General features: G+C 43.6%; 2 protein-coding genes across 3 annotated transcripts in view; one reads left to right on the forward strand and one right to left on the reverse strand.

Moving 5' to 3' along the window:
* Window positions 1-7,166: 7,166 nt before the first annotated feature.
* On the reverse strand, window positions 7,167-10,691 carry LOC125639650 (uncharacterized). Its single transcript, XM_048857197.2, has 2 exons — window positions 8,443-10,691; window positions 7,167-8,310 (listed from the first exon to the last, which is right to left on the reverse strand). The coding sequence occupies exons 1-2, from the start codon at window positions 8,743-8,745 to the stop codon at window positions 7,624-7,626; spliced, it is 990 nt and encodes a 329-aa protein (XP_048713154.2). The 5' UTR covers window positions 8,746-10,691; the 3' UTR covers window positions 7,167-7,623.
* A 423-nt stretch (window positions 10,692-11,114) lies between these two features.
* The window catches only part of KIF20B (kinesin family member 20B), a 76,128-nt gene continuing 62,969 nt past the window's right edge, over window positions 11,115-24,273 (forward strand). Inside the window, exons 1-5 of one of the 2 annotated variants that reach the window (XM_075130949.1) lie at window positions 11,115-11,425; window positions 16,905-17,061; window positions 17,855-17,941; window positions 18,058-18,177; window positions 18,411-18,549. In XM_075130949.1, coding sequence (XP_074987050.1) covers window positions 16,906-17,061; window positions 17,855-17,941; window positions 18,058-18,177; window positions 18,411-18,549 — 502 coding nt within the window. In that variant the 5' untranslated portion in view covers window positions 11,115-11,425; window position 16,905. The remainder of the gene's footprint in view (window positions 11,426-16,904; window positions 17,062-17,854; window positions 17,942-18,057; window positions 18,178-18,410; window positions 18,550-24,273) is intronic. The other variant, XM_048858422.2, reaches the window with a different exon arrangement.

Raw genomic sequence — 24,273 nt, forward strand, 5'->3', positions numbered from 1 at the left:
CTGCTGCACATTGAGTGGGTGTTTTCAGAAAACTATCCACAATAACTCCAAGATCTCTTTCTTGAGTGGTAACAGCTAATTTAGACCCTATCATTTTATATGTATAGTTGGGATTATGTTTTCCAATGTGTATTACTTTGCATTTATCAACATTGAATTTCATCTGCCATTTTGTTGTCCAGTCACACAGTTTTAGGCAGTTTATGTCGACATAATTATGTCAGTATCTTATTACATGGGTGGTGGGTGAAACTTCCCTTGGGGGAGGATAGCTCCTTGTCCCACCTCTTCTGTCACAGCCCCGCCTACACTCCACCCCTGTTCTGTCCCAGACCCCACCTCTGCCTCACTGCTCAGCTCTTCACCCGCCTTCTGCTCACCTCCTCCCCCAGCCCCCTGCTGCTTGTCCATCTGCTGCTCGCCTCCTCACCACCTGCCACCCCTCCCACCCACCATGAGACCCCCCCCACCTGCCATGCAGATGGCTTGCTGCTCACCTCCTCACCCTGCTGCTGCCCCCCCACCCCCCGAGACTCTCCCTCCTTTTCACCTTAAAACACCAGTAATATTCCCCTACAGGAACTGAACAGCTATAGATTAATTGCCAGATGGATTCTCCTCGGTGTGACAGGGAGTTTGGTGTATACTGTATAGAGAGAGACGAAAAGCCAGGCTACCTGAACCAAATTGAAGCCTAATTTCTCCCAGTGCTGTTAGAAAACCACCCCACGAGGGGAGTAGCTCCCAGTGCTGGAAGCGCTGCTCCCTATGCTGGTGCAATGTCTACACTGCCACTTTACAGCACTGAAACTTGCATAGCTCAGGAAGGTGTTTTTTCACCCCCTGAGCAAGAAAGTTTCAGCACTGTAAAGTGGCAGTGTAGACAACACCTATGTCTCTGGTCTGGAAGACTTTTTCACTGTGTAAAGTTACTCAGGGATGCCCTCCCCTCCCTCCTCATTCCCCCACCTGCCGCTCGCATCCTCACACACAACACCGCCCCATAGGGATGAGGGTTGGGGATGTGCCGGCAGCTGCAGGGACCTCTGAAAAGAGAGGAGAGTGCAGTGGAGGAGAGGAGGAAGACTGACACCAAGCAGCAGCAGCAGGAGGCTCTGGGCACCTCCAGGAAGGATCAGAGTGGAAGGGAGGTGGGGGCACCAAAGCCCAGCTTTTGGGGGACATGGACAGCTGTGCTAGGGGAGGCACCACTGCCCCTTCCGCCCACCGATGTAAGTGCCCCACTACACCAACACCTCCACGAGAGGCATAAAACTTATGTCTGCATGGTTAAGGTGACACAGTGTCTGTGGAGACACTTTCTCCCATACATCTGCTGTCTTGTCAATTTCATGGCAAGGAACTGTGAAACTGACAAGAAAGCCCCACTCCCCTGGCAAGCTAAGCCACTGGATGCTGCTCCCGCTCCCAGCTGAGAGCCAGGACAAGAAGCCCGGGGCAGCTTCGGACCCTACTCCTAGCTTGGAGACAGAGCGAGAAGCCTGAGGGGCCCCCTGCCCACTCCCTGCAGGAGGGGAACAGGGGGGCGAGAAAGCCCTGGGCAGCTTCCCCTGCCCCACTCCCAGCAGGGAACAGGGAGGTGAGAAGCCCTGGGTGTTTTCCCCCCACTCCCAGCAGGGAACAAGTGGGTGCAAGGGAAGAAAGCCTTGGGTGGCTTCCCCTCACTCCCAGCTGGGAACGGGTAGAGGAGAAGCCCTGGGGGGCTTGTTGTCATACATCTCTACTACCAAAAAAGAACCCTCAGCCAAAGAAAACATTTATGTTTTGTTATAGAATATTTTCCACAAGACATCAGTGGTTTCATAGCCTAGTATCAGATATACTCTGAGAGGGGCTTGGTGTGGTGGTGGCTGCTGAGGAACTGGAGTTGTGTTTGCGTGGTTGGTTTTTACCAGAGTCTTTTGTTTTGTCCTTGGGTTTGACGTATATGAGGTTTGGACTGCCCTGATGCTTCAACTGCATTCTTGTGCTGTTTTGCATTAGCATTGTTAAAGGTCTCAAAGCAGATTCCTGGTTCTTTGGCGGTTCTGGTGGAGGTGTCCCTGTAGCTCTGACTACAGCATTGTTAGGAGAGCTGCCCATGTCTGATTAGGGGGAAAAAAACATTTTACAAAACTTAACTTTACCATCTTTCTCACCCACACCTATGTATTTACTTAAAATACAAAACCTCATAAAGTAACCAAACCAATAAGCAAAATATATTTACTGGCCTTCATCCATCCATCCGTCACTGATGCTGGTGAATTTTCCTTTTCAGCTGTCTCTTTCCTTTTTCTTTTGAGCTTGTTTACCCTCTGGTTTAAGGATCTCTCATGTTTTGACTATACTGTGGAGCAGTGTTAGAATATAGATATTCAGGCCTGTCTGTAAAGGCCTATACTCTAAGAATTTAGGTGTATTCTTATCACTTAGCTAGTTATAGAGGTATAAAGGAAAGAATCAAAATCATTGTCTGCCGGTGTAAGGTCCTTCTCTTACTGTGACAGTCTGAGGCCCTGTGCTTAGGCTAAGATATCTGGCTAAGCAGCAGAGGCAGCCATAAGCTAGGAACCGAATGGTCACATCCTCACATTCCAAACTAGTCACATTGAAATAACGTGCTATTGGGCTGTTAGGAATACAGTCCTGTCCTGATAATGCCTATCGCCTCCAGAGAAAGGGAAGTGCCTAGAAGATGTAAAAGGAAACTTAGTTTGATAGCATCCTGTCTGGCAAGAACTCACATATCAATAGCTGGGATGTGAAATCCTCATTTCTGTGTTTGTTCTATCACTGTAGTCCCCATTTCCCTATTGTTTGTCTGTATAATCTCTGTCTGGTTCTGTGATTGTTTCTGTGTGCTGTATAATTAATTTTGCTGGGTGTAAACTAATTAAGGTGGTGGGATATAACTGGTTAAATAATCATGTTACAATATGTTAGTATTGGTTAGTTAAATGTCAGTAAAATGATTGGTTAAGATATAGCTAAGCAGAACTCAAGTTTTACTATATAGTCTGCAGTCAATCAGGAAGTGGGTGGGTGGGTGAGAGAAATGGGAACAGGGAATGGGAGCCGGGAAATTGGAATCATGTTTGGCTAAGGGCAGGAATGGGAACAGGGACACAGGTGTAAGGCTCTGTGGTGTCAGAGCTGGGAAGGGGGACACTAAGGAAGGAAACTGGAATCATGCTTGCTGGAAGTTCACCCCAATAAACATCGAATTGTTTGCACCTTTGGACTTCGGGTATTGTTGCTCTCTGTTCATGCGAGAAGGACCAGGGAAGTAAGTGGGTGAAGGAATAAGCCCCCTAACACAGACACATTATTATTATAAAACACATGAAACTGTCTTGTAAACTTAAAAAATAAAATATTAATTGGGGTGTTTTTCTAATTAAAAAATCATAGCTTTAAAACAAAATAATCCATTTCAGGCTGTACAACAAACACAGGTTTTGAGTTTATTTCTGCCACTTTAAAAAACAACAACCCCCAAACATTTTTAAAAACACATCTCATTTTGCAGAATAAAAACCAAACTGCTTTAAAAATCAACTTTTAAAATCCATTTTAAAACACATTTTGCACAGTAACCCGTTAGTCTGAAACACAACACACCATCAGTTTGCAGCCATATGCTTTAAAAAAACCCCAAAAAACCAGCAATGTACTTTTTAAAAAACACACCTATGTTTTGTACGCGCGCGCGTGCACGCACACACACAGAGCAGTTTAAAACACCAAACCAACAGTTTGCAACAAAATACTTTCCAATACACCCACATGCATTTAAAAGCCAAATGCAGAAAGGTACCTTCTACCACAGGATAAAGGATTGCAGGCACATGATTGCATAGGTGCCGACTCCATGGGTGTTCTGGGGCTGGAGCACCCACGGGGAAAAATTGGTGGGTGCTCTGCACTCACTGGCAGCCAAGCTCCCCGCCCCCCTCACCTCCGCCTCCTCCCGTGTGTGCACCGCGTCCCTGCTTCTCCTCCCAGCACTTGCCGCCGCAAAACAGCTGTTTCGTGGCATAACAAGCTCTGGGATGGAGGGGGGAAGAGTGGGAATGTGGCACACTCAGGGGAGGAGGTGTGGAAAAGGCAGGGCTGGGGTGGGGATTTGGGGAAGGTGTTGGAATAGGGGCGGAGTTGGGGCGGGGCCAAGGGAGGAGGGGGCGGGGCTGGGGGCAGTCGAGCACCCACTGGCGCCAACAGAAGTCAGCGCCTATGCATGGTTGTTCTGTTTCCCCCCATGTCTGTTTGGGTCTTTGGGTTAAAGAACAAGCAAAAATGTTAGTTAGTATTACCCTCAAATCCCTGTGTAATACCTGATATTTTTTTTTCTTTTTAGTTTAACAATATTAAGCAGAACTATAGTTAAAAATGGTTTTCATCTTGGCGTGGTGGTGAAATGCAGCTTAAAGTTACTGGTTCCATGCTAAACAAATCACACTGCAATAAAGATAAGTACCATTATTTAGTAAGGACAGCATGGCCAAAGAGTGACATTATATAATATTATTTTCAGAGTTAAAACCATGGAGCATATCTCCTCTTGCAGTCCAGCAGCAATTCAAGAGAGTTTCTGTTGAAAGAGGACAGTCTCCAAAATACCTGAGGTTTTTATACCATCCTAACTCTTTGTTTCAAACAGACTTCAAAAGTCTGTAGTTAGCAGGTTGATCTGATCACCACAACTCTGAAATAACAGATAATTAAGGACTTTAAAAAAACGAGGAATACTTGTGGCACCTTAGAGACTAACAAATTTATTTGGGCATATGCTTTCGTGGGCTAAAACCCACTTCATCGGATGCATGCAGTGGAAAATACAGTAGGAAGATAGATAGATAAATAGATAGATATACACAGAGAACATGAAAAAATGGGTGTTGCCATATCAACTGTAACGAGACCAATCAATTAAGGTGGGCTATTATCAGCAGGAAAAAAAAAACTTTTGTAGGAATGATCAGGATGGCCCATTTCAAACAGTTGACAAGAAGGTGTGAGTAACAGTAGGGGAAAAATTAGCATGGGGAAATAGTTTTTACTTTGTGTAATGACCCATCCACTCCCAGTCTTTATTCAAGCCTAAGTTAATGGTGTTCAGTTTGCAAATTAATTCCAATTCTGCAGTTTCTCATTGGAGTCTGTTTTTGAAGTTTTTTTTGTTGGAGAATTGCAACTTTTAGGTCTGTAATTGAGTGACCAGGGAGGTTGAAGTGTTCTCTGACTGTTTTTTGAATATTATAATTCTTGATGTCTGATTTGGGTCCATTTATTTTTTTGCACAGAGATTGTCAGGTTTGGCCAATGTACATGGCAGAGGGGCATTGCTGGCACATGATGGCATATACAGTATCACATTGGTAGATGTGCAGGTGAACGAGCCTCTTACAGTGTGGCTGATGTAATTAGGTCCTATGATGGTGTCCCTTGAATAGGTATGTGGACAGAGTTGGCAACGGGCTTTGTTGCAAGGATAGGTTCCTGGGTTAGTGGTTTTGTTGTGTGGTGTGTGGTTGCTGGTGAGTATTTGCTTCAGGTTGGGGGACTGTCTGTAAGCGAGGACTGGCCTGTCTCCCAAGATCTGTGAGAGTGAGGGATCGTCCTTCAGGATAGGTTGTAGATCCTTGATGATCCGCTGGAGAGGTTTTAGTTGGGGGCTGAAGGTGATGGCTAGTGGTGTTCTGTTACTTTCTTTGTTGGGCCTGTCCTGTAGTAGGTGACTTCTGGGTACTCTTCTGGCTCTGTCAATCTGTTTCTTCACTTCAGCAGGTGGGTAATGTAGTTTTAAGAAAGCTTGATAGAGATCTTGTAGGTGTTTGTCTCTGTCGGAGGGATTGGAGCAAATGCAGTTCTATCTTAGAGCTTGGCTGTAGACAATGGATCGTGTGATGTGATCTGGATGAAAGCTGGAGGTATGTAGGTAAGTATAGCGGTCAGTAGGTTTCCAGTGTAGGGTGGTGTTTATGTAGCCATCGCTTATTAGCACTGTAGTGTCCAGGAAGTGGATCTCTTGTGTGAACTGGTCCAGGCTAAGGTTGATGGTCGGTTGGAAATTGTTGAAATCATGGTGGAATTCCTCAAGGGCTTCTTTTCCATGGGTCTAGATGATGAAGATGTCATCAACATAGCATAAGCAGAATAGGGGCGTTAGGGGACGAGAGCTGAGGAAGCGTTGTTCTAAGTCAGCTATAAAAATGTTGGCATACTGTGGGGCCATGTGGGTACCCATAGCAGTGCCGCTGACTTGAAGGTATACATTGTCCCCAAATGTGAAATAAAGACAGAAAGTTCTGCCACCAGGTTTGCAGTGACATTATCGGGCATACTGTTCCAGACGGCTTGTAGTCCATCTTTGTGTGGAATGTTGGTGTAGGGGGCTTCTACATCCATAGTGGCCAGGATGGTGTGTTCTGGAAGATCACCAAAGGATTGTAGTTTCTTCAGGGAGTGAGTGGTGTCTCGAAGATCTCGTAGGCACCCCTCCCCTAACATTCCCTTTTGTGATGTGGGGTGGGGGAATTAAGTTGTCTGCACAACTGGGCTGCTTTTGGCTAATTTTTTTTTCTTTTAGTTAAAATACATTTTTCTGTAGGGCCTTCTTACAGTATTAAACAGTAAATCACCAATCCTTAATGGAACTGTACCCATTTCCAAGTGGGGGCCCTTTGCAGATATCAATGAATGTCTTGGGGCTTGTTTTTTAAACATGTTTCTTCCATGCTTAAAGTTTGGGGGTTGTTTTTGAAATAAAAGGGGTATATCACAACCATAATAAGTACCCTACAAATACCCATAACTTTTAAATGTTTGATTGTTTTTAGAGCAAATGCTTGTTCTAAAGTATGGTGGAGGTTTATGAACCCTTGAAACATTTCAGTTTTGTGTTAGACCCTTGTTTATTTTTTTTGTAAATATATTATTTTAAACTTTTAATGACTTTGAGTTGCTAGAAAGAGTGACCCATAGTGTTCAACCAACTCCTGGATTATATTTAAACTGTCCAATAGCGTTCTACCAACTCCTGGGTTGTTCAGGAGTTGGTAGAACGCTAAAACTGTTCAACAGCATATGTGAATTCCTGAGGTTTTATTTCATTTCATATTAATCAGAACTCACCATCCTCACCCACCTACCTCCCTTACTGTGAGTGCACACCTATGAAGTTTAATTACTGATCACTAATACATTAACCCTGATGGCAAAAAGGGTGAGTAATCTCAGTCACCCTGGCTATTCAGTGGGAGTGTGGTTAAAACCATTCAGTTCAACAGGATGAGGCAGCTCTATTGTACTAAAACATGTCTGAACCGTCCCTATTTTTTTTTTAATTATAAACACATTTTTAGGATTTTTTCCCTCCCACAAGATTTTACAACATACATTTCAGCTTTCTGCTGTCAATGGGTCTCCTTTACACAAAGACACAAGAGCTAGGTTCTCACAAACATTTTTTTTTATTTAAAAGACATACAGGGCCTTGAAAACAAACCAAGATGCTCCATTAAAACTTTTAGCTCACTTAAGGGCCACACTTAAGGACCTTCTAACAGAAACACAGATAGTCACAAAGCCCTTTTCAATAATTTTTTTTTTTATTTACAGCTACCAAGTTTTAAATTGCTTGTTTGTCCCCTCACCATTCTCTAACTTAATCCTTTTCGATTTCTTACAAATAGTCTTCTTCTTAAGCAGGGTTCTGTAACTTTTTGTGTGGCTCAGACAGTCAATATAATGCTGTAAGCAGGCATCTTCCTGTTTGGTCATTTTCTTTAAAACACGGCCAGGGTCTCCACTGAATTGCACAGCATTTATCAAGGTCACCCCTTGCGCTAAATGTTCTTGAGCTAGGCACAGACATTGCATAGCATAACCTATGGCAATAACAGTGTTTAATAAGCTTTCCAAACACAGCTCAGCACACAGGCCCCAGAGCTTGCAGTTTATATACACTGAAGTCCAAGTCACACAGACATGGTGCTGTTGGGCTGGCATGTCTATGACACAGCCCTCACAATCTTTGAAAAGCTTTTTCCTAAGACAGCGATTAAGGACAGCATAAACAGCAACGCGTACAATAGTCCGCATTACTTTTTTATGCTCACGACGTGGCACTGGCTCAGTTAGTTTCATGCCAAGCTTCCTCCTAAACTCTTCATAGCTGTCATCCTCGGAGTCCTCTTCAACAATTTGTATCAGTATTGAGCAAAAACAAGGCGGGCCCTGTTCATCTTCACTGTCTGATGCAACACTGTCCAGGGTCTCTGGGTCCTCTAGAAAGGTATTGTTGAGCTGTTGAGAGATTTTCAGAAAAGAAACAAGTGTAAGTTCCCACTGCTTGTTTTTAGATTTACACAACCCCGGTTCCTAACACCATTACACCCCATCCTCGACCATCACTTCTTAATTTTAATCTTAATTTACCTGAGCGATGTCTTTTCCATTCACCTTGTCCACTGGTGACTCCCCCAAGCTGCGTTTGCCTTCCTCCTCCAGGGGGGTGGACAATGAAAGGCCGCCATGCTCATCAGGGTGTCTCATGAGCAGTTGGGTTTCGGGTTCGGGTTCCAGCGTATCCATCAACAGCTGGGCCAAAGGGTTCCCCTCGTCCGCTCCCTCCTCCTCCTCGGAATTGTCGCTGATGTAGAATGGTCTCCGCAGATGGTCGAAGGCTCTCAGGGCTAAAACAAAGTCTGAAGTTCTCATGGGGGTGGTGAAGGAGTCCATGTTTCCTATTAGCCTTTCCACGATTTCTAAAACACGTGTTCTTGGTAAGAGATGGCCTCCTCTGCCCAGCGCTGGGACTCATGGGGTGATGATGCTGCGCTCTGATTGGCAGAGGGCAGTAGGAGGAGTTCTTAGAGGGGTCACACAACCCTCTTCTGGGCAGTTTATCCCGTCCCAGAACCTGCCCTATTTTGGTCAAATCTGCTCTCGGGCGGTCCTCTGCGGCCGAAACCCATCAGAATTGGTAGAGGGTGGTGGGAGGAGTTCTTAGAGAGGTCAGACAACCCACTTCCAGACAGGGTCACTCCGCCCCGGAACTCCCCCCAATTGGTCAAATCTCCTCTCAGGGTGGGCCTATGTGGGCAAAACCCATCCTGATTGGTAGAGGGCAGTGGGAGGAGTTCTTAGAGGGGTCACGACACACCTTGCTTCCAGTCATGTGTCCGGCTTGACCCCGGAAGGAATACCCCAATGGGGCAGGACTTCCAGTGACAGGTGGGTGGGGCTTAATGGGCCAAGGGGCAGGGTTAATGTTTGTTTGACAGTAGGGCCCTTATAATACTTCTGAGGGCAAGACTGTAATTCTGAGTTCTAATACCAACTCAAGAACCGGACACACTCTCTGGACGTGGGCAAGTCACTTAACCTCTTCCTCTTTTCACCATATGTAAATAGTTGTTATAATCTTATCCATCTCACAAGAATGTGGTAAACATTATTTTATTTATGCCCTGATTTTGCAAACATTTTTACATTTGCTTAACTACAAACATGTGAGTAGTACCACTGAAGAACTCACAAATTAAGCATTACACATTTCAGGACTGGGACCTTGATATTTTTCTAAAAGTAAATATCTCTAACATTTGAGCACCTCAAACACATTCATAAGTTTTTCCTTACAATATTCTATTGCGTTATTATGGCTATTATCCCAATTTCACAGATGAGGAACTGAGGCTGAGAAAGAATAAATAATTTATATTTTCTCTACTCATCAAAACATGTAAGAAAGGAGGAGGAGGGTCTGCAGATATATAAAGATCTGCAAAATCTATGGTGCGTAACAGCTCATTTTGGCACAACATGTGAACGGGTTGGGGAGAGCAATGCCACGTCCCTTCTCAATCAAGAAAATCCAAGACCAAGGAGCTAAGTAGAGCCCACAGATGTATTCAGACCACCACCCCCCCCCCGACGGTATAAGAAGCCTAGAAAACATGTGATCATATATGCCAGCAGTTCTCAGATTGTGGGTTGGGACCCCAAAGTGGGTCACAACCTCATTGTAATGGGGTTGCCAGGGCTGGCATTAGATTTACTGGGGCCCAGGGCCGAAGCCAAAGCCCCACAGCCCAGCGACAAAGCCAAAGCTCAAATCCCACTGTTGGGGGCCAAAGTCCAAGGGCTCCAGCCCTGGGTGACAGGGCTCAGGTTTGGGCTTTGGTCCCCCTGCCTATGGTGCTGGGGTCCGGGGAGGCTCAGACTTTGGTCCCCCCTCCTGGAGTCATTTTTGTTGTCAGAAAGGGGTTGGGGTGCAGTGAAGTTTGAGAACCTCTGATACATGCTTAACATCTGCACAATCGACTGTGAGTAGCATCTCACGAGGGCAGAGCTTATTTTGTGGGAAAGCATTTGGAAGAGTACCACCACCCCTTTCTCCCCTAATCTGACCCCTGGTTCACAGTTTCATTTGAACTGCTTTTTGACTCTGCCCAGGCTTGTTTTAAACCCAGATAAAGAACTGGCAGAAACAACCTGATCAGCAAATTAGCTGGCTCATCCTGAGAAGCCAGTGTAGCTCTGGCTGGGCTTGCCTGCTGGCAGCTGTTCTGTAGCAAGGTACTGCTCCCCATGTGTGGCTCAGGTCCTCTCACACAGCTGAGTGAAACCATGCATATGATGTGAAAAGAACAGGAGGACTTGTGGCACCTTAGAGACTAACAAATTTATTAGAGCATAAGCTTTCCTGAGCTACAGCTCACTGCATCCGATGAAGTGAGCTGTAGATCAAACAAATTTGTTAGTCTCTAAGGTGCTACAAGTCCTCCTGTTCTTTTTAGGGATACAGACTAACAGGGCGGCTCCTCTGAAACATGCATATAATAACTGGTACCCTCATTCCAACCCACCTGACCTGGCTTCCGCTCCTACCCAGCGCTCCCCCTTTCCCTACAGCAGGCAACCGGCAGACACCTTGCAGAATCTGATTGAACAAATAACTCGCCCGCCCCCCGGGCTCTCCCCCGCCCCCCAAGCGCGTATCGAGCCAGCCTCCGCGGATCCCTCGCCCAGCGCCCTCCGGCAGAGGGACCCTTCCCTTTCCCCTGTCCCAAGTGAGGCAGCGCCCCGCCTCTCCAGCAGCGACCGGGGGACGGCGCCTCTTTTCCACCCCTCCCCGGGCGGCGAACCAGGCTACAGTCCTGCCCCGCCCGCTGTCCCGCCGCCAGGCCCCGGCACAACAAACATCCCAACCGCCCGCCCGCGCCTCCCCGCCCCGAGTCCCAGCCTGCCCTGGGCGGAGACGTTCCGCTTGCCCTCAGCTGGACGTTGGCTCCCAGCCCGCCCCTGGCCTCCCATGGTGCTGTGCGGCACAGCGCGCCGCCATTGGGTGGATTTGAAAAGGGACCGCGGCGAGTCTGACGGTGTTGCCGGCAGAGAGCTCTCGCGCCCGCCGCAGGTGAGCGCTGGGGAGGGGGCTGCTGATGTCGCGGCTGCGGCGGCGGCCAGAGCTGCACTGCGAGAGGTCGCTTCCTGGCTTCCCTTTCCCTGGACGCCGCCTCGGCTTTCCCTGTTTGTGCGCTGGGGACCGTGAGCGGCCCGGCCCGGGGTGGGAGTCGTGCCCCTGGCATAGGCAGCCTGGGGCCGCCTGCCCTGGCTCCCAGCGCCCTTGGCATGCCGGGGTCGGGGCTGGTGCGGCCGGCCCCAGGCGCTGCGGTGTCCCGAAGCGCTGTAGCAACGGCAGGGGCGATGGCTGGGGCTGGGGGCGCTGGTCCTGCAGGAGTTTCCTGAAGCAGGAATCTCGTGGGTTGCGGCGGTTAGCTACACGAGGCTTATCGAGGGCCGACTTCTTGTTATTGGTTGAGTGGGGGGCACGTTAACCAGTGTGATTTTTAAAATCTTCTGGTAACGGATGGGTGGCTGACTTCTCTTCGTGTGTGCCTGGGCGGGTTATTGCCATGGGAACTTAGGAAAGCGATAGTAGGAAAACTCTCTCTCTTATCCATAACCAGTGGGAATCTACAGGCGAAGTGCTATACCTTCTGCAGGCTTCAAGCCTGTATTTGCAAAAAGTAACCATCATGATTAGTAAGGACGACTTCCAACCAAGTGTGAAAAGGGAGAGGAAGAGAAAGCATAGGCCTCCTCTATACTGGGGATTAGGCCTGGTTTCAGTTATTAGTGAGGCTGCTCTATTGGAAACCTGTGTGTCAATGAGAAAAATAGAAATGCACGAAAGGTTCTTACTAGGGTGAAATAGGGGAAAAGGTCACTAGTGCAAATTATATGTTTCTTTGTCTATGCAAGGGACTTGCACTTCATGGGGTTGTTGTCACTGACTTCACATCTTTAACTGATTTGCCTTCAGTCTCCTGAGTATCCCCTGTAGCATCGGTTCACAACCACGGGTCTGTGGCTCCCTGGGGGACTGTGAGCAGGTTTCAGAGGAATCAGTGAAGTAGAGCTGGCATTAAACTCACTGGGGCCCAGGGCAGAAAGTCAAAGCCTGAGGCCAGTTGTGACGGGGCTGAAGCCTGAGCAACTTAGCTTTGCGGGGCTCCCTGTGGCATGGGGCCACAGGGAGTTGCCCTGCTTGCTACCCCGTAATGTTGGCCCTAGATTTTATATGCAGAAAAACAGTTGTTGTGGCGTGGGGGTGGGAGGGTGCTGTGGAGTTCTTACAGCAGAGGGGGCTTCGAAAGAAAAAGGTTGAGAACCCCTGCCCTGTGGCCATGCCCACAGAGAGTTCCTATCTTGAGCTATTAATTGAATTTAAGGCACACTTGTTTGTGTCTTAATTAACAAATGTAGGGGATGTGAGAGCATAATTCTGAGACATCTAAAGCCCTTTTAAAAGGAATTTAAGAAGGAAACAGAACAATTTGCATTGCATCAGGTGGGGGAAAAAAGAGCACATGGAGCTTCCATCATCCCCAGACTCCATGATGCCTTTTTCTCAGGTTCAGTGAACTTTACATTGAGGGGTAACCTCAGAAGAATCCATTTTAAAGGTTTACTGATCTACAAAGACGGGGCTGAACCTTAAGTGATTTGAATCAGTATGCAATATTTTGAAAGTGCATAAAGTAATTTTTTCTGAAAGCTAGTGATTAATATTGTGAAATAGTGTTAATACATACATCTGAGGAAAAAATGGGTACTGAATGATATTTAAAGTTTAAAGTCAAGCACCAGTACTGTTGGAATTAAAGTGAATGTTAATTCCATTTAATGTGGCAAGCTGGTGGGTTTTGGTGTCTTAAAGGAATAAACAAACAAACCTTATTGTTTCTTTGAGCTGTCCAGGAGAGGGCTGGACATTACAGAGAACACAGTTTTTGGAAAAATCAGGACTTGAAGTGTTGACCAGGCAAAAATTGTGTCCACTTGATTCCACAATTGACTAGTGGACACCCTGGTTTAGTGTACACCCTGATTAAAACTGCTCTAATTTATACTTGGTGGTTGACCTCTGAAGTGGCAGAAACAGCTTGAAGAGACACTTGTCTGGATTTTGGGCAGTGTTGTTCTGAGATTCGGGAAGTGTTAAAGGGCATATGTAGAAACGGCTAAATATTCCACAATCCCAGTATCCTATCTTCTGACTGGCCAATGTGAGGTTCTTCGGAGGGAATGAACAGAATAGGGCAATTATCAAGTGATCCATTCCCAGCTTCTGGTAGTTAATGGCTTAGGACACCCAGAGCATGGGGTTGCACCTCTGATCCTCTTGGCTAATAGCCATAAATGGATCTATTCTCCATGACCTTACCTAATTCTTCTTTTGAACCCAGTTATACTTTTGGCCTTCACAGCATCCCCTGGAAACAAGTTCTACAGGTTGACTGTATGTGTGAAGTACTTCCTTTTTTTTGTTTGACCCGTGATTCTTGTGTTGTTCAAAGAATAAGGATACTCCACTTTGTCCACACCATTCTGATTTCATAGACCTCTATATACTCCTGATGGCATTCTGCACCAAAAAAAAAGTTCTGTGCACAATATTTTAAAATTCTGCAAATTATATTTGTTAAATAAATGAGGCTCCAGCATGTCATTGGGGAACACAAGCCACTGGCTGCACAAAGGTGGGAGATCACTGTGCAGCTCCCCTTGGGCGAAGGACTCAGCGGTGAGACGGTGCCTGCTCCTCTGTGCCAGGTGCACCAGGTGTGGGCAGGCAGGCTCAGCAAGGATCCTAGTGTGGGGAGGATCCAGGTGTGGGTTGAGAGGGTTCTGTGTGGGGCAGTCTGGATGCAGGCAGCTCAGTAGGAGATCTGGGTGTGTGGGGGATCTGGATGCACGGAGGCTTGGGGGGGGGAAGGGGAGGGGTTTCTGGGTGCAATGGTAATTGGACTCTGCAGGGGTGTCCAGATGAAGGTGGTTGAGGATCGGGGGGCAGAGTTCAGCAGGGGGATATAGGTGTGCGGGGACGGTCCAGACGCATCTGGGTGCGAGCAGCTTATCAGGGTGGCCCAGGTCAGGGGGGAGTTTGGCTTATTTGGGGGGGGTTCTGAGTGCAGGTGGGGGGATTAGGGAGTCTCGATGCACAGGGGTTGGGCAGATGGGGGAGCAGCTCCCTGTACAGGGATCCCTCCCGCTGCATCTGAGAAGCGATGGGTGCAGGAAGTGGGGGAGCAGGAGGGGGCGTTTGTAGAGCTTCCTTCAGTCAAGGGAGAAATCTGGGAGTGGGTCTGACTTGGCTCCAGATGCTGTGCAAGGGAAGAGGAAGTCCTGTCCTCCCTAGCCCAGCTGGGAATAGCAGTTGAGCCTGGTGCAGGGTAGGAGCCACCAGCCAGGTTTTCCCCAGTCCCGCTTCCTCCCCCACAGTGATCTACTTCTCTGCCAGCTGCCCTGAGCCCCCAAAACATATTGCTGGGGAGGGTCAGAAAGTCATCCTTCTGCAAGGAAGCAAAGAAATCTGCAGGGGACATAAATTCTGCGTATGCACGGTGGCAAAGAATTCCCCCAGGAGTACCTCTGATATCTCCCCTTAGAAATGTGATGACTAAGCTTAATAGTTCTAGTCTTTTTAATCTCTCCTCATCTGGAAGATGTACCCTATCCCTAATCGTTTTTGTTGATTGTTTCTGTATCTTTTCCAGCTGGAAATGAGAGACAGGGAATGGATCACTTGATGATTACCTGTTCATTCTCTCTGGGGCACCAGGCACTGGCCACTGTCAGAAGACAGGATACTGGGCTAGATGGACCTTTGGTCTGATGCAGTATGGCCGTTCTAATTCTAATATCTTTTGTTTTTGAGATGGGGTAATCTGAACTGCACACCATATTCAAGGTGTTGACTACCATGAATTTATGTAGTGGCACTATGATATTTACTGTCTTCGTATCTATCCCTTTCCTAATGGTTCCTAACATTATTAGCGTTTTTTACTGACGCTGTACATCGAGCCAATGTTTTCAGAGAACTAGCCATGATGTCCTCAAGATCTTTCTTGAGTGGTAACAGCTCATTTAGACCCCATCATTTTGTATGTATAGTTGGGGTTATGTTTTCCAGTGTGTGTTACTTTGTGTTTATCAACATTGAATTTAATTTGCCATTTTGTTGCCCAGCCACCCAGTTTTATGCGATTCTTTGGCAATTCTTTACAGTCAGCATTGGATCTTAATCATCTTGAGTAATTTTGTATCTGAAAATTTTGCCACCTCACTCTTTGCCCCTTTCTCCAGATCATTTATGAATATGATGAACTGCACTGGTCCTACTACAGATCCCTGTGGGCCACTGCTATTTACCTGTCTCCATCCTGAAAACTGACCATTCCTTCCATTTGTTTACTATTTTTAACCAGTTACTGATCCAGAAGAGGATCTTCCTTCTTATCCCATGAGTGCTTAATTTGCTTAAGTGCCTTTTTTGAGGGACCTTGTCAAAGGCTTTGTGAAAGTCCAAGTACGCTATCCACTGGATCACCTTTGTCCACTTTTGTTTGCCCCCTCCTCAAAGAATTCTGGTTGATTGATTGGTGAGGCATGATTTTCCTTTATGAAAGCTATGTTGACTCCCTCCCTCCCCCCCATTGTGTTCATTTATGTGTCTGGTAATTCTGTTCTTTAGTGTAGTTTCAGCCAATTTGCCTCGTACTGGAGTTAGGCTTACTGGCTTGTAATTGCAAGGATCGCCTCTGGAGAGTGTTTTTGGTTGTTAGTTTTTGTTTATTTAAATTGGAGTTCCATTAGCTATCCTCCAGTCATCTGGTACAGAAGCTGATTTAAGTGATGGATTTACATACCATAGCTAGCAGTTCTGTAATCTTGTATTTGAATTCCTTCAGAACGCTTGGATGAGTCCCATCTGATCCTGTGCCTTATTACTGTTTAATTTATTAATTTGTTCCAAAATCACCTCTATTGATGCCTCAGTCTGGGACAGTTCCTCAGATTTGTCATCTAAAAAGAATGTCTCAGGTGTGGGAATCTCCCTCACATCCTCAGCAGTGAAGAGTGATGCAAAGAATTAATGTTAGCTTCTTCACAATAACCTTATCTTCCTTGAGTGCTCCTTTAGAATCTCAATCATCCTGTGGGTCCACTGATTGTTTGGCCGGCTTCCTGCTCCTGATGTACTTAACATTATTTTTGCTGTTAGTTTCTGTATCTTTTGCTAGTTGCTCTTCAAATTCTTTTTTGGGCTGCCTAATTACACTCGATGGTGGGTGGTAGCATTGTTGTCAAGAGTCTGTATTCTTTTGAATGCTCTCCCTTCATCCTTCCAGGCTGGAGCTCCTCTTTAGCTAACATCTGAAAGTTTGTATGCACTTTTTGGGATGTTTTTTTCTCCTTATGCCCCAGCCTGTTGGAAACTGTATTTATGCATAAGGTTTGAAAATAAATAAAATACATGTATTATGTTGGCTTCTCATGTCTTCAGGCATGCCATGCTGGTTGAATAGTTGGCTTTATTTTTGCAGAATGGAACCAGTTTTGGATAAAGCAACAATTATAAGACCGTCCTATATTGCTAGTGTTGAGCTACCTCCGAGAATTGGGCCAGTAAATGTTGAGGACCTTAAAGCAGATCTCTCAGATGAATTTTCCCTGGTTTCTTCAAACTTGGATACAAGCCAGGTGAGAATGTTAAACAGTCTACTTTGTTAATTTTAAAAATGAAATTACTTAAATTGTGAAGCATCTATATAGCCTGTTCCTTTTAATGATAAAGCAAGCATATCCATACTTCTGTATAAATTAAAAAGGAAACCTTTTAAATTGGATGCTATAGTAATGAATTCCTGTATTTGTGCCTTGATAGTCCTGTCACTGTGTTAATCAAAAAAAGATAGCCTCTTATATTTAGAGTAACTTCTGTCATCAGAGGCAGAGAAATTCAGAGACTTATTTGTACATGTATATTGACTGGCCTACTTGTTTTCATCTTATTTTGAAGTTCTACTTTGTCACAGTCTATGTAGTTGACGGCATCGTTTTTGCTGGATACTTTTGATACCAACACAAAAAGTGATGATTATCAACAATAACTTGCAGGAAACGTTGGTAAAATCTATAGTCTCCTCCTGTCCTGCCTAGTAATGCAGAAATTAATTTCAAGATACAAAGGATAATATGGGGTATGCTGGTGGCTTTTAGTTTCAATTATTACTTGGCCTAAACTGTGTGGCATATCTTTGTATGCTACAAGAAGTCATTCTAAATATTTTATAGGGTTATTAAGGTGAATTTCTAGAAGGGCCAATGCACTTGCAGCAATAAATGAATGAATTATGCTGGGGGTGGGGGGCGTAAGGGACCTGAAATAATTAGAATTTAATATCTTACCGTGCTAATTGTCAAACTAGAATATGAGCAATGCTATTAATTGAAGGTAATCTTTTTTTTTTTTTTTTTTTTTTGGTTAATAAAGAGGAACAGTTTGGATTCCAAGGAACATATACAAGTTTGCCTTCGTATAAGGCCTTTCACAGCAACTGAAAAAGAAAATGAATCTCAGGTTTGGCTCTTTCTACATAAAACTTCAAATGGTCTTTTTTACAAAACTGTTTTAGCTAAGATGTCACTATACAATTTTTCTCCTGAGCTTAAAAATCCAACTTTTTTCCTTTACAGGACTGTGTTTCTATTCAAGACTCAACTAACATTATATTGAAGGGCCCTAAGAATTCCATGATCTGTCGGCTGAGTGAAAAAAATGTAGGGCAGATGGTGCAGAAATTCACTTTTTCACGAGTAAGCAGATGATACTTGAGACAAACTTCATTTTGCAATGTGGAAACTTGTTGAATCTTGCCCAGAACAAGTTTATTTTTTTTGTTTTGTTTTTAATCCTTTTTTAAAATGGGGAACATTTTATATACATTTAACTGATAAGTGCCTAGATGCAAACTGCTATTTCTTCCCCACCCCTAAATGGTCCTTTTAAAACAGCAGAAGGTCATAAACTGCCTCTTGCTAATGTTTAGGTATTTGGACCTGAAACAACTCAGGAAGAGTTCTTTGACGGAACTGTGAAACAACCAGTACAAGACTTCTTGGAGGGACACAATCGTCTTATTTTCACTTATGGTGTGACAAATGCTGGAAAAACCTACACATTCCAAGGTACTACTAACATTTTCTTGAACCTTGAAATTACAAAAATCTGTGTGTGTAGGCTTCTGAATTAGCCAAATGTTGTTCAAGTGCCTGAGGTGTGTGTGGGTTTTTTTTTTTTTTTTAATTTGTTTGTGGGGTGTTTTTTTTGGCCTGTATATAAGCTTATCTCCATTACACATTTATTTGGATTTTGCAACTCTCCCTGAATGTACAATAAAACAACTTAAAAACTGGTAATACCAACAAAAACACCTCTTTGTAATGAAGAAGCATATGTGTATAGTTCAAAATATAAGCAGACTATACACAAGTTAAACTGTGGGTGGTGTACCTCCTCATAAGGTCAAGTAGCAGCTATCTATCTGCTGAAAGTGAACGTTGGCCTCAAATAGAGAGTAGTAGAAATTGATCATAATGAGCAGAAAACAGACATTTTCTGAAACTTGTTTGCACACCTGCTTTGTGTGTGTATAAAATTAAATTTGTCACAAGCTGTTAAGGTTATAATTGACAATAATATCCTCCAACACAGAATGGATAAAGAGAGATTTTAAAAACATTTAGATTGGATTTTTTTATTTTGTTACTTAAATGATGGGTTTCTTTTTAGAAAGAAAAAGCTTATTTAAAAAACTGAATTTAATACAAAATATGTAAAGGCCTAAATTTATTATAATCTCAATATTTTTTAAATAAAACATAAATATGCTGAATTCATGAGACTATCAAAATTTTGAATTAAAGGCTGCTTTTCTGTTTAAAAAATTCTCTTTTCTCCCTCTCTTCCCCCACCCCTCTTCAATTCTAACTTTTGAGGTGAAGTTTTTTTAAATCTGGCACAATAGGTATTAGGTTCTGGAACTCGGTTTGTTTGGAGGTGCTGCTGCACCCCGGCTTGAAGTGGTTTCTGTCATATACATGGTTTACAGTTTGGTTCAGCAACCTCACGATACAAATTGTTCCAGCATCCCTGCAGTAGGTCATGCTCTGTATTAAGGGCTTTATTCTGTGGGGTCCCAGGTCTGCTGGGAGCAAGAGACTGGCAAAGTCATCCTAAGCATTGGGACCCAGCCTCTGACTCCGAGAGACACCGATCATCCACTGAGCCCACCTGGGTGGTCTCTTATTCCTGTTTTATAGTATCTCCCTACCTGAGCTCTGGTTGGCTCATTTGAATATGAATATTTAGGATTCCAACCCAACATGGAAACTTACTCTCCAGCTCATGGAAAAGACATTGATCTGCCAGTAACTACCAGCCCATGGTTCTGGCTACTTCAAGAAATATCTTTGCTTTGTCTCTTTGCATGTGCTCACAGACACAAACAGAAATCCATTAATTTCTCAAATGCCTGCCTCTGTTTCTAAAGAAATAAAATGTTGCGGTGCAAAAGTGGGTTATACCAGCTGAAGTCATGGACTGTCTTTTTTTCTGGGGATGGGATGATGCAGGGAGTTATGTAACAAGGGAGAATGAGCAGTGTGTGCAACCAGAAAGGAGCAACGCTAGTGTCAAAGCAGGATATTGTGGGAAGAAGGGACAAGATTCTTCACAGAGTGCAGCCTGTAGTGTTTTCAGCACCCAGGGACTGGAGGGGGAAAAACTGCCATAGCTGCAGTTCGTAAAAAAAAAAAAAGACTGTTTGGGGATTATTCTCAAGAAATTCCTGTACCCCTGGGTAAAAAAGGAACTTGTGCCAAATGTAAACAGTGCAGCAAAGAGATGCAGAGCCTGGTTGTCGGAATGAAACAACATTATGAAAATTCTCCTCAGAAGGCAATGACTTTGAAGATGAGGATATAGACACATCTGAACAATCTGGATCAATTGGTTAGTAAACATATTTTTGCACCATTCTTATGAACTGTTTACCATGTCTTACTGTGCTAGTAAATGATAAGCACAAATTTATGACCATGTAAGTTTGGGTGGTTTACTTATGAATTTCAAAATGTTTGTGTTCAAAATATAATGGGCGTATTTATCAATTACCTTTTTTATAAACTGTTACTGCTGGACTTCTGAAATGACTTTTTAAATTGCTCAGTATAATCAAACATCCTAAGTGAAGATTTCCTGTTTAAAAGTGAAGTTTTAGTAGGCATTTATGAATTTTAGCATTTAAAATTTTTCAAGCAGTTTGGCATGTTACTAGAGATAAGGTTTTAAACAGATTTAGATAATCCTTATTTTATTTTGCTATAAAATTGGGTTTAAAATAAATTGTGATACAAACAGCTTTGAGGAGGAATCTTTCACTTACAATCTTAATAAATTAATAAAGCAGTGCATTGAGTAGTACTCAGTGAGGTGAGAGTAACTTTTTTTCTTTATCATTTTGTTTCAGGGTCCAGCTTATTCATAAGGGGTTATGAACATCCATTATCTGTAATGACTGCAACTTCAGAGTCATCTGCTGTACCACCGCAGTGCTGCAACTAAAAATACATGAGACAGTAACTACCTGTGTTTTTGTTTTTGTTTTGTTTTTGTTTTTATATATAAAATAATTAAAAAAAAAAAAAAGCTTTCTTCATCAAGTAAAACCATGGATGAGGTCATAATCAAGACCAGCAAATTACAGCAAGACTCCATAGATGAAAAGATTGCTTAGTTCATGTATACAACAAATTCTTCCTTTCATCTTGTTCAGGACAAATATTTCATTGATATCATTCAATCATTACGACCAGACTACACTCCACCCAGAAGACCAGACATTTCTGAAAGGTTACTGGATACAGTGTATGAGAAGGAAATCTGAACAGTGTGCAGAAAACATTGACAGAATTTTAGTTAATCAGAGTCTTGATGGGTATAGCAATGTACACAATGATCCAGTAATATGTGATTGTGTGACAACAAGATGGAGTTGTCCTTCTTACGGAAACAATGCCCATAGAGTAGAATACTGCTACTTGGGAATAAAGGAAAATGTTGTTGAAGCTGCACAATACTTCCATAAAAATCACTTTGCTTCAGCTTTTCTGACCAGAGAAAGAGAATCTAAACTAATTTTTCCCCAAGATGTTTGATGGAATTCAGTGGCTGACTGTTTTGAGCTATATATTAACAAGTAGCTTATTCTGACTACAATTCGTGAAGAAAATCGTGACAAAATAGATGGAACTATCACAGTCAACATCAGACTAAAGAGAATCATGGAAGATAGGTTTCAGTATATTTCCTTAGCTTTGGGCAAACTGCAGAAAGATGGATGCTGTATCACTGATTCTGTCAAAATTTGGAAGGAACTAAAGGAGACACCGAAGAAAGGAAATTACAGGCAGTAAAGAAGCAGATATATCGAGCACTTGCTCTACCTCCTTTTCTTGCTAATAGTCTCAACCCAATATACTTGGGTAGAAGCTTAACTGCTGAAGAAGATGCTGCTGCTATGACATGGGTATCTAATAATCACCCATCGGTCATGCCAACCATAACAAATTTCAGGACTGGAGGTGAACCATTCAAGCAGTACATGCTTGCAAAGTCACACCACTGAATTGAAGGAAATCCCAGCTAAGCACCTGGAACCAGAATTTAATTGCTAATCCAGCTTTTGAAAACAGTAGCCTTTTCTGCAGGCACAGAGAATATCTTCATTATTTGGACTAATTCATTTAAAGTAGAGATATCGATGGAGTTGTAAAAGCAGGAAAACTTGTCTTGTTCTTCCAGTCCATGAATGAAAACAAGGAGGGAGGGGATGAGATGTATTAGGCTATCTTTCAAATTTTTAAAAACTAAGTAACTTAAGTCGTTTTTAAGAGACCTAGACAAGTAGGAACTGTAGCTCCAGTCACTTTCACTTAGACATATTTGAAAAATTTCCTAGGCTGACTTGACACTTAATTTAATTCACTGACTACAGTTAATCCCTCTACTGATAAATCTTCAATACATCATTTAGTCATAAATGTGGAACGTGTCTTGGTAAGAAGTTTGTATGGAAAACATTTCAGGTTTTTTTAATAAAACTTATGCTGTTTTGTTTGATTAAATTCTATTTACCATCCTAATGTGGCTGACGCAAATGAGTAAAATGTTAATTAGGTAAATAAGCAATATATCATTCACTAGTTTCTAACATACTAAAATGTACAATTAATAATCTGAAAATATTAGGCTTTATAATGACTTAAATGTGTATTTAGCTTACCAGCCTAGGTTGCAAAAAGATGCAAATCTCATGTAAAGGCGCAATTTATTTGTGAATCAACATGTTTTAATGGTTATAACAAATAAGAGTGCACTTTTTTAGAAAATAACTGAAGTACAAATGGAAAAGCTGATTACAATTGATTATTTAAATTGAGGCTTTCCACTTGATTTAAATTTCCTCGATTTTAAATCAATCTATGCTGCTCATTGCAGACCAGCAGGTGTCATCCTTCCTTTAGTTCCAGACATTTTCCTATAAAAGGAAGGAAAATAGGACATACCTAGTCTTGTGTGAATTCAATCAGATCATAATTAACAAAATATCTGTGGCTGCTGTAGTAGGTGTTAATTATCCAGAAATACCAGGTAGAGTGACAGCGCTATTCTGATTGATCTTGTGCTATGTGAAATTGATTTTTATTGATACAATTAACAAATTGCTTTATTAGCAGTAATAACCTTTTTATGGGTTACTGCCTGAAGAACTGGTGATATAGGTTATGGTTAATGAGCACTGGCAACTCTTTTCCAGATGGATGTAGATGGACTACAAGCCGTCAAGAACACTATCCCCGATAATGTCACGGCTAACCTGGTGCCTGAACTTTGTGACTTTGTCCTTACCCATAACTATTTCACATTTGGGGACAATGTATAGCTTCAGATCAGCGGCACTGCTATGGGTACCCGCATGGCCCCACAGTATGCCAACATTTTTATGGCTGATTTAGAACGCTTTCTCAGCTCTCGTCCCCTAAAGCCCCTACTCTACTTGCGCTATATTGATGACATCTTCATCATCTGGACCCATGGAAAAGAAGCCCTTGAGGAATTCCACCATGATTTCAACAATTTCCATCCCACCACCAACCTCAGCCTGGTCCAGTCCACACAAGAGATCCACTTCCTGGACACTACAGTGCTAATAAACAATGGCCACATAAACACCACCCTATCCCGGAAACCTACTGACCGCTATTCCTACCTGCATGCCTCCAGCTTTCACCCTGACCACACCACACGATCCATCGTCTACAGCCAAGCTCTGCGATACAACCGCATTTGCTCCAACCCCTCAGACAGAGACAAACACCTACAAGATCTCTGTCAAGCTTTCTTACAACTACAATACCCACCTGTAGAAGTAAAGAAACAGATTGATAGAGCCAGAAGAGTTCCCAGAAGTTACCTACTACAGGACAGGCCTAACAAAGAAAATAACAGAACGCCACTAGCGGTCACCTTCAGCCCCCAACTAAAACCCCTCCAACGCATTATTAAGGATCTACAACCTATCCTAAAGGATGACCCAACACTCTCACAAGTCTTGGGAGACAGGCCAGTCCTTGCCTACAGACAGCCCCGCAACCTGAAGCAAATACTCACCAACAACCACATACCACACAACAGAACCACTAACCCAGGAACTTATCCTTGCAACAAAGCCCGTTGCCAATTGTGCCCACATATCTATTCAGGGGACACCATCACAGGGCCTAATAACATCAGCCACACTATCAGAGGCTCGTTCACCTGCACATCCACCAATGTGATATATGCCATCA

This window comes from Caretta caretta, chromosome 7 (genome assembly GCF_965140235.1).
Source record: "Caretta caretta isolate rCarCar2 chromosome 7, rCarCar1.hap1, whole genome shotgun sequence".
Lineage (NCBI taxonomy): Eukaryota > Metazoa > Chordata > Testudines > Cheloniidae > Caretta > Caretta caretta.

Bases quoted from the DNA above. Each gene is read 5' to 3' on its own strand.
- LOC125639650 (XM_048857197.2), bottom strand. From the start codon at position 8,745: ATGGACTCCTTCACCACCCCCATGAGAACTTCAGACTTTGTTTTAGCC. The intron at 8,311-8,442 runs GTAAATTAAGAT...ATCTCTCAACAG, and splicing joins ATGGAAAAGACATCGCTCAG to CTCAACAATACCTTTCTAGA.